Source organism: Typha latifolia, chromosome 3, assembly GCF_019914945.1.
Source record: "Typha latifolia isolate L0001 chromosome 3, TyphaL0001v2, whole genome shotgun sequence".
NCBI lineage: Eukaryota > Viridiplantae > Streptophyta > Magnoliopsida > Poales > Typhaceae > Typha > Typha latifolia.
Genome location: NC_133088.1, coordinates 17987062 through 17997405, shown reverse-complemented (window position 1 = coordinate 17997405; position 10344 = coordinate 17987062). Strand labels below are relative to the sequence as shown.

Sequence of the window (10344 nt, the reverse complement as noted above, 5' to 3'; positions counted from 1 at the left end):
GAGCTTTTACTGGGTCACACATCGGACCTGACTACCAGCTTTAATCTTCGCCGAGAGCCGATATTTCAAGACGAGAGCCAGGCAGCCGTCGTAGCGGCGATCACAGCACAGTCGAGTTGCTGGACTTTTACCTCGCACACCATAAAGCTGAGGTGCAGAGACGGACGAGCAGACGAGTGCTCGTATGTTGTAGTGTAGACATTTCCTCAGTTAATCAGCAATCTACTTTCAGAAACTTGTAGAGATAGAAAGACGGCCGAAGCTAACCCCCTCCATAAGTTGTGGACAGTGGACACTACATCAGACAACAGAGGGCAACGTAGAACACGAATTTTTAGGTGAGAGCTGTCAGGGAAATTTTTTAAGTAGAGTGAAATTAAATTAAAAATTTAGATTTATACGATTAGATTGGTACAAATTGACTCTTAAAAATTATGCCTATCTTTTATCAAATTTTCAAATAATTTGTATTAGTCAAAAATTAAGATAAATATTTTTGCATGAAATTAGAATCCATGTTTTCTATAACTCTTCTTATATAAAAGCTGCTGCTGGATGAAGAAGAAAAAAAAAAAGTTTTTATACGTGTTTTATTTTATATTATTTAAAAATACACCCTATAAGAGCTGCTGCTGGATGAAGAACCCACCCTATAAGACGCCTTGTTCACCTACTCAGCAGAGACACCACACCACTCCAGACCACCGCGAAGACGCAAAACGAGATGGAGAGTAGATTCCTTCTGAATATTATAGTCCGCCAGGGTGCCGCCATCCTCCAGTTGCTTCCCTGCAAAGATGAGCCGCTGATGATCCGGAGGAATACCCTCTTTGTCCTGAATCTTTGCCTTGACATTGTCTATTGTGTCTGAGCTCTCTACCTCAAGAGTGATGGTCTTCCCAGTCAGGGTCTTGACAAAGATCTGCATCCCTCCTCTCAGTCGGAGAACAAGATGCAGGGTGGATTCCTTCTGAATATTGTAATCCGCCAATGTCTGGCCGTCCTCGAGTTGTTTCCCGGCAAAGATGAGCCTCTGCTGATCCGGAGGGATGCCCTCCTTGTCCTGGATCTTAGCCTTGACATTGTCGATTGTATCGGAGCTTTCGACCTCTAAAGTGATGGTCTTGCCGGTGAGCGTCTTCACAAAGATCTGCATGCCACCTCTGAGACGGAGGACAAGGTGGAGGGTCGACTCTTTCTGGATGTTATAGTCAGCCAACGTCCGACCATCCTCCAGTTGTTTCCCGGCAAAGATGAGTCTTTGCTGGTCCGGGGGGATGCCCTCTTTGTCTTGGATCTTGGCCTTGACGTTATCAATAGTATCAGAGCTTTCAACCTCAAGGGTGATGGTCTTGCCCGTGAGTGTCTTTACAAAGATCTGCATCTGTTGTCACGAACAAACCAGAATCTCAGGCTACCCATTGCTCACAATCAAACAATTATATAACTGCTTGCGATACGTCTAATGAATGCATGCAAGCCAGGGTAGGAAAAGAAGAGAAATTTCAATAGAAAGTTTCAACGAATCATCAAAGCAAGATAATCGAAACTTGTAATCTAGCACAACTCAATTAGAAACCCTCAAAGTAAGCATGATGAACGAAATATATGATCAAAAATGAGCACGAAGGAAACCCACGGTCCAAGAGCACCAACGTATAACTACAAGTACTAAAACAAAGACTGGAAGAAGAAGAAGGATACCTTGAGAGAGGTAAGTAAGAGAGAGAGGGAGAGAGATCGGAAGGCAACCAAGGAGCTTTGGGAACAACGAGAACAAGAGCGAAGAAGGAAAGAAGCTTGTAATGGGTTTCAGTTTAGGGAAGTTAAGGATGGCCTATATTTATGGCTGAGGGAGAGGAAGAGAGATTGGAACGGACGGTGGCGATTCCAGTGGCAATCCCTTCCCTCTTAGTTCAAATTTGGTAACACGATATCGTAACCTCCGGCACAAGTTAAGAAGCCTCTCCGCGTTTCTCGAATCCGCTCGGGGTCTCTTGAATCGAGCAGGCGCCAGGACGACCCGTTATTATATGGACTTCGGCCTGTTTATAGAATCCGAAACCGCCAAAGAAAATAATCCCGCTTGGTTTGTTAATAATTTTTTTTAAGAATAACTGTATATAAAAATAAAAAAATTTGTTTGAAAAATATGCTAACTTTATGGCCCAACCCATCTTATACAAAGTTTAATTAAAATATACGTAAAGTTAGTATTTGATTACAGAATGTATTTAGAAAATATCTAATTTATGAATAAATACTCTTTGTACATAAATCAAACACCAATTAAGTTTATGAGAATGCAATCAAGGTACTCTCATGATCATCAGTTGGGCAATGCTATTTGATATAAATCTTTCTTAAATGGGCTGATCTGAAGACCTTTAATGCAAGTACTACTGAGAGTTTCAAGTGACAATTATGAACAACACAAGTGCTAAGATATGGACCTTCAGCGCCTAACTAATACTGATAAGTGTATCCGAGAATTATAGAGTACAAAGTGAGAAGAGCCAGAATTAGAAGACAGGACAGTTATCAACTTGCACTCCTTTGGCAGTTGGACAAGAAGCAAGCTGACAATGCTCCCCTGCAGTCCCCCACCAGTCGAGACCTTTGTTCTCCATCGACAGCGAAAAGTATATCAGCACTCCCATGAATGCGACTCCCGCATCCATAGCAGCAGAGAGGATGTAATTGTATCTCTCCCACCACTTCTTTCGGTATCTGAAAACGAAGAAGTTGAAGATAGTTCCTACTACAATCCAGGCATTGTAGTTGAGTGCAGTTGCTGGAGGCATATTAGCAGTTGCTCCAATAAGGACAGGAAGGTTTATTAGAGGGATCCAGGACTGCTTAGGGAATGCCTTGTGGAGTAGCCATACTATAATTGGACCAATAGCTCCTCCAAGGAAGAACCAATTCAGAGCTCCATAGTTGCCCAGAGGCCCAAAGATACGCCTAGGACCGACAAGTCCCCAGATGACAGACGCGTCGAAGAAGACACGGTCTCCTGGACATGTCCATGGGCTGTCTGGAGGAAGAAGTTCATCTTGGCATATGTTCTCGATCGAGCCCAGTAACCACCAAGCAACGCCAAGGTTGATCGTACCAGCGACCATGGTACCAAGGAACTGATGGAAAGAAGTAGGATGTGATAACATAAAATGCATAAGAAACTTGTAGTTCTAGTTGTTACTCGAAGGTTAAGTACCTGAACGAGGAACATTGATTTGGGTGGAATCTTCATGTAGTGACCAAGCTTGAAATCCGCAAGGAATGCGACAGCTTGAGACATGCTCATGTAGCCATACACTTTGAAGCAAACATTAGCTATGGGCTTCCCAGGCATTATCAGACCCATGACATACTCAGTGATGACATTTAATCCAGGAGTCTTTTTTTTCAGATCAAAATTTCACAGTAAAGTAAGGTACAGTTAGCATCAGATGTCAGAAGGAATAGTGCAATCCTATGTTAAGTACTTGTGAACTTATTCGAAGATAAATGGTTTCACAAATTATAAACATAGAGAAGGTGAAGTCGAGATTGGTCGATTGACAAGAGGAAATTGGATAGGACTTGAGACTTGAGAAAATAGAGAGATTATAACTGTCCAGATGAGATACAAGTAAATTTTTCATTGTTAAAGTTATATCCTTTAGTTGATTCAATTGGATGCATGAAATTGTGTAATCTAGCGAAGTAATCATATGAAAGAGTTGCGTCCAATTGGCCCAGTCAATTTTATGTAGTGAATTGAAGCAGTAGCAAGTTAAGGGATCGAGATGGTTCAGGAATTGTAAACTGAGTATTCTTTGTGCAATGCCTAAAAAAGATCTGAGTTTCCCTTTTCTTTTTCTGTTTTTTGGTGTGTGTGTGTGTGTGTGTGTGTGTGTGTGTGTGTTTGCATGTGTCTGTATTTGTGGTTGTTTTTGTGAATCTTTAACATTGTCAAATCAATTCAAAAACTCAATGAACTGCAATAATGTGAATGTTTGAATCTTCATTAACAAAGAAAAATAAATAGGACAAGGCACTATATGTACCTGGTTTGTAGTTGCAGTAATGATGCTGATTGGAAGCGTGAACACAAAAGCCATACCACAGGCAAAGATGAGCCCCCACCATGGAAGCTGAATTTGGTCCTTTAACAGCGTGCAAAGAATCAGAGACACAATAAGTGACAATGCCAACAGCAAGTGAAACCACCACTCAGGTATATCCGCATACTTCCTCATTAGCCTTGTATGAATGTCAACTTTTCCTTTGTATGAAACACGGAACCGGTCATAGATCTCCCTGAAAAATTAATATATGCAATAACAGCTTTATAAAAGTCTTCTTAAAGGATAGAGTGATGGCATCATTACAGTATGTATATTCTATACTTGAAATTAATTGATCCATCTGCCAATCAAACTTCCACAGATATATCTTTCATTACTTCAGGCAGCTTGACTGCATAAAGAAAAGGATAAAGATTCTGCTTTCATATTCTGTAACTAAAGATGAACCGAGTTCATATTTACAACAGGTAGCACTTTTTATACTAAAGCAGTCTCAAAACATAATTATTCGTATTATCAAATGGCGCCTCTTGTTTGAAACTATGTTGTCATCAAAAGTAATTGCTACATATATACAATTCGTTAGAAAGCCTTCACTTCAGTCATTTTCTAACTGCTATCTTTTAAGGCTTCTGATGGATGTTCTTGATGACTCTCTTAGAATATTCACCATGAGACAAGTAGTTGGTTCATTTAATGAACTTAAGAATACAGGCCAACTTCAATAAAACTGATAGAGAAATAAAAGTGAAAGAAGCGGAGAATATTCAACCGCTATTAAAACTCCGAAGAAAAAGGCATCAGTCATTGTGGAGACGGACACATACCTTCCATAGAAAAAAGCAACATGTGTTAGTGTAGCTGCAATTGTGGCAAAACTGAGGCCATAAGACAGAGCGAAGAACGTGCTTAAATTTATCCTTCCCTGCTTCTCATATGCCGCCATATCAATTTCAAACTTATTATTCACAATAGCAGTGATGTCATAAGATTTGCCGGCAGCTGTGAACAGATGTGATGAGAATATGGGAAAAGTCTTCGCATGGTATAAGTCCAGACCCCAATAAGCAATCGGGATGATGACATAGAGGAAAAGAACAAAGCCAACAAAAATGTTGGCGATAGCAAAGAAGGGACAGACAAGCGGGCTAAATAGAAAAGAGGCGACGGCAGTCCAATCCAGCGTGAAAGCACCAATTCCGAGTCCTCTCATTCCAGAGCCGATCTGTTGTGCAGTGACAGACTTGGAGAACACCCAGCAAAGCCATGAAACGTTTGTGAGTGTTGGAAAGAGGTATCCAGGAACTGCATACCATGTAAAGCTGCAGATTAGAGCAATCACGAAAAACTTGGCTCTTGACATGCGGCGATCTTCCTTTTCATGCAAGGCCCTGCAAAATTCAAGTCCATTACTCTGCAATTTAGTTTAGGATTTATCATCATTTTACTGTCTGCATAGCTATCAACCGGACCAAACATTTAGCATTGAAATACAACTGCAAGAAATTTGACTCAAGGCTCTGTACAGTTTCGGGAAACATGATGAAGAGACAAAAAATCCGCAATGATCCTGAACTTCTAATATTGCAAACATGTCAAACATAAGCACGTCAAATTCTCCATATGAGTGGCCAACTAAATTGTCGATCTAAAATGCAAATATATAGTTTATTTTTCCATATGAGTTATTTCTCAGAATTCAGAAACCAACATGGTAACTATCAATAGATCATCTAACCTGCAGACCAAGAAGTTATTTTTCTTTGATATGTTAGCTGTAGACTAATAATTGCAGTTTAGGGAAACATGATGAAGAGACAAAAATCTGCAATAATCCTTGACTTCTAATGTTGCAAATATGCTACACATAAGCACGTCAAACTGTCCACATGAATGGCTAACTAAATATCAATCTAAAATGCAACTACATAGCTTATTTTTCCATATGAGTTATCTCTCAGAATTCAGAAACCAACATGGTAACTATTAATAGATCATCTGACCTGCAGTCCAAGAAGTTATTTTCTTTGAGATGTTAGCTGTAGACCAGTAATTATAGCTTTTCCTTTTCCTGATAGAAGCCTCAAGACAGTTTAATTGCAGCGATTGATCAAAACAGTTGCAGTCACTACCTAGTACCCCATATGCAGGAATTTCCTGCAGGCAGAGATGCAGACTATCTGCATGCACCCCTTGAGTACACTTGTGACGTGTGAGTTTCCGCGTGCACATTGATGACAAATTCCTTTTGGATGAAGTCAATAATGGTAGACATTAAGCCATGTTATACATTCTTCGCCAACACTTGGAAGTCATAGATTTCCCCCAGCACGCATTTATTAATGTCTAGAAAGGATATCAGAATAATGGGAATCGGGACTACAAGACAAGTGGGTTGGGGTCAAAATACCGAGTTAAACCAATTTGTCATGTCACTTTCCTCCAGCAACAAACTGGATGGTTCAGAACAAGCTTATTGGAAGTCTACGTTCTATGAACCAATTGGATCAGATTGGACGATTTCTTGGGAAAATTAATGATCAGATATCAAATATTTGAAATTTTTAGAAGATTTATTTGCAGACTCGGTGGTTCAAATCAGGGTGTCATGAGCACCGACAATCATGGCCCCCATTAAACAAATATCTAAATTGGCCAGTAGGCACATTGGAATATGGAAAATGTCCATCCTCCACATTGGAAAGAGGAGGACCACACACACATCAAGTTGGGGATATGATCAATCTGCAACCTCGATTGCAGAAATTTCTTACCAATAGGTACTTGGTAACCAATCAAGAGGTCACCAAAAACATTCCGCAGTAAGAGACGATGTCGGTTATCAATCTGGTAGCCCATAATCGTATCCATATATGACTCGCTACGGTCGAGGCAAAAGTAGAAAAAACTGAAAGATTAACTATAGCTACTTATATGCAGCCATGCAGGAAGTTTGCAGACCATTTTTAATTCACTACGAACTAATGCAGAGCACTCTTTTCCAAGTACGTAAATAAATGAACAAAAAAAAACACTGGCAGTCTATAATTTGCAGCAGAATCTTTGAAAAAGAGCAGCTTCTTTATACCTAGTGGCCATGTTGAACATGAAGCGCCGTGTTACTTTAGTATATTCAAAAAATACTAACGCCTACAAAGGCAGTGGGGCCCACTCCGAATAAGGACCTTAGGGTGATGGGTTTTGGGGAATGACTTCTGGGGAATGCCCACTTGCCCGGGCTTTGAAAAATCTATTACTGCTATAGCACGGATTATGTAAGCCCGTCCAAAAATTTATATTATTTCACGAATTTTGTAAGGAGTCTTTCCTTGTACTTCAATCAGTCTTAAATTTTTTTTTATATAAAAAAAAAGCATTTCGGGGATGAATCTAAATAGCACCAGTCCGATGGATGGCGCAACGAGGCAACGAGGTCAACTTTTTAAACTACTTCACTAGTAATCGAGTGTGAACAAGTGAACAACGTTATCGTATCGAAAGGATGGATAAGTTTTTCTATTCCTATAAGATTCTAACCCTTTTTCTTACTTGCCAGCGGAATTTGACTTTCCTTTACAGGAAAGTTGAGAAGTATACGAATTTTTGTCCATGTGATTATTTTTTTCAATAATAAAAAATAAAAATCTCTCCCTTTTCATCTTTCAATAACTATTATCTTCTTCACTCTTCCTCTTCTGCTACAACAGCCGCCTCTTTCTAATCCCTTCATCATCACCACCTCTTTCTAATTCTTTTCTTGCTATTTTTTTCTTCAAAATTTTTTAAATTATCCAAACAAAATAATTAAATTAATCCAAAAAAAAAAAAAGAATCGCATGCAATAGTTGTTGCATCTTTTCATTCCTACTCCTAGGGAAAATTTTTTTTTTCTAATCTACCCAAACAAGCCCTTACTTTGCCTCTATATTCTCATCTAACCAACATTGACATATAAGTGGCAACCTTTCTAACCTTTTTGGTTGCTTAAATGTTAAATAAATATAGGATTCCCTTCGGTGACATGCCCAAATTATTCTTGACTGATTTCCTATTATTCTTGTTACAAAATTTGTTGGCGGATAAAATTTATTATTCTAATATCTATCAGCAATGCGGCATATTATAATAATACTAGTTGTATCTCAGTCGGCATTATTTAGAGAAATTAAAAGGATTAGAAAAGAAAAACTTACCGGAAGAGCGAGACCTGCACGAGAGTGCTCGGCCACCACATGTGCGCCGGCTCCACCACGTACTTCCTCATCAACCCCGCCCATCCATATCCCAAAACCTATGAAAAAGGAAAAGGATTGCAATCCAATCCCCATAGTTTAGAAAAAATTACGAAAAAGAAATCGAATTTTTTTTTTTTACAAAATGCTACTGCGATTTGCGAACCTGGGTGGTGATGATAAGGAGCCAGGCCGCAACGAAGGAGATGCTTCGTTTATAGAACGCCTTGATGATGTTAACGATCCCGACGGCGTAAGCGGATCCGTTACCGAAGGCGTAGCCGGCATTGGCGAAGATGGAGATGAGCACGTGCTCCTTCATATTGAACGGCCCGGGATTGAGCGAGAAGTCTCGATCCCCGAACCCCGGGATCTTGAACTTGGCGGTGGGGAGGACGCGTGCGAGGAATTGGCCGGCGGGGAGGGAGGCGACCTGGACGGTGATCTGGGTAATGATGAGGGGCTCGGTGCGGTAGGCGAAGAACTGGTTGAGGAAGGACATGAGGGCGCACGATAGCGTCCCGATTAACCACATCCTAAACGTCCACACCGGCATCGTAGGGTCGTCGGTCGATGATACCGTGAGCCGCACCTCCTCGATCGGGGAGATCTCGTCTTCTTCCATTGATGATGGCGCTGCTCCTCGGGCTTCCCCATGAATTGTTTTTTTCTCCCCTCTTGCCTGCGATTTGATCTCCCTTCTGTGTTGTTTATTTGACTGGGAAACGGAGAGAGGGAATCTCGGGCGGATTTATTGGGGAGAATTCGGAGGAGAGAGAGAGACACACAGTGAGAGCGGGAACGAGAGCAGCTGTGGTTGGAGGGACCGTATTTACGAAAGTACCCTTTTGGGGGGGGGGATCTTACATCAAATCATTGCAAATTTTTCAAGCATTATAAATCAAAATGACTGAATCTAATGTTCGTAAGATACTACTTATTAAATAATTGAAGTTAACCCCGAGTATCTGCTGGAGTTCCAGTTCCAACTAGATTCATTTAATAAAGATATCACTAAGAACGCCATTTATGACTTCAGAGGCTACTCATAATTGTAACAATAACAATGTGATAATTGCTTCGGTGTGCGCGAAAGCAAAAGGGATTTAAGCAGTTATCTTGTTATTGGATTTAATCTCTTGCTCCTATTGGTGGATTGAGCTAATCGGAAAGGGGATTCTCGAGATTCCGAATCCCAAAGCAGAATCCTCCGCATGTTATCCAGCTGTCAGAGATAGAACATGACCCAATAAGGCCAATAGTTATCGTCGACAGCTAGCTACCTATCATCTCAATACTTAACTAATTTCACTTTGAAAAATACTCCATCTAAGTCCACGAAGTAGTCAATAATAGTAGATTATTAGAATATCTTCCAATATAATTACATTCGTAATACTAAAGTAGTTAGGAATACCTCAACTAAGCATGATTATAATAATAAAATACCTATGGATTATTATACTAATAGGTCAAACGATAGCCAAACGAAATCTTATGTCCTACCTATCAGCATCACTTTTTTAAACAAATATTACTATTTTGTTAACCACTCCGTATAAAAACTCTAATATTTTTAGCCCGAGGAGTTAATATGACTCTTAACCAATAATGAACTGCCGGCAATCTGTATTGCACCTAATAGGATAGTACTCGTATTGTTAAAAAAAAAAAAAGTTTTTGAGTTTAAATCTAAGTAATATCTATTTAAGTGAGAGATTTATTAAATTTTTATTTCTCAATCAATATAAGTGTAATGTAAACAAACTAAGCTTAAGTGAGCCGATTTTTGCTAAGTTTGACTCAAAAATAAAATTTTCCTTGTGTCTTAGCACTTATCTGATGCACATATTTGAAGCCTTTTTTATATCTAATGACTCCAACTAAATTCATCACATCTAACAACACTTGTGTTTATGTTCAGACACTATCAAAATGATCAGATGAACACCGTTTATACGTTGTCGCACATTCAACATCGGAGGACAACTAATGATTATATTATCACATTAACTCTAAGTAATCGCATCTCAGTAGAT

General features: G+C 39.7%; 2 protein-coding genes across 2 annotated transcripts; both read right to left on the bottom strand.

The window, feature by feature from the left end:
- Positions 1–558: 558 nt before the first annotated feature.
- Positions 559–1832, bottom strand: LOC140784637 (polyubiquitin 11). Its single transcript, XM_073132134.1, has 2 exons — positions 1705–1832; positions 559–1384 (listed from the first exon to the last, which is right to left on the bottom strand). The coding sequence occupies exon 2, from the start codon at positions 1382–1384 to the stop codon at positions 671–673; it is 714 nt and encodes a 237-aa protein (XP_072988235.1). The 5' UTR covers positions 1705–1832; the 3' UTR covers positions 559–670.
- A 514-nt stretch (positions 1833–2346) lies between these two features.
- Positions 2347–9202, bottom strand: LOC140784170 (oligopeptide transporter 4-like). Its single transcript, XM_073131413.1, has 6 exons — positions 8472–9202; positions 8267–8364; positions 4901–5464; positions 4053–4305; positions 3218–3400; positions 2347–3137 (listed from the first exon to the last, which is right to left on the bottom strand). Exons 1-6 carry the CDS (start codon positions 8928–8930, stop codon positions 2523–2525), a joined length of 2172 nt encoding a protein of 723 aa, XP_072987514.1. The 5' UTR covers positions 8931–9202; the 3' UTR covers positions 2347–2522.
- Positions 9203–10344: the final 1142 nt, after the last annotated feature.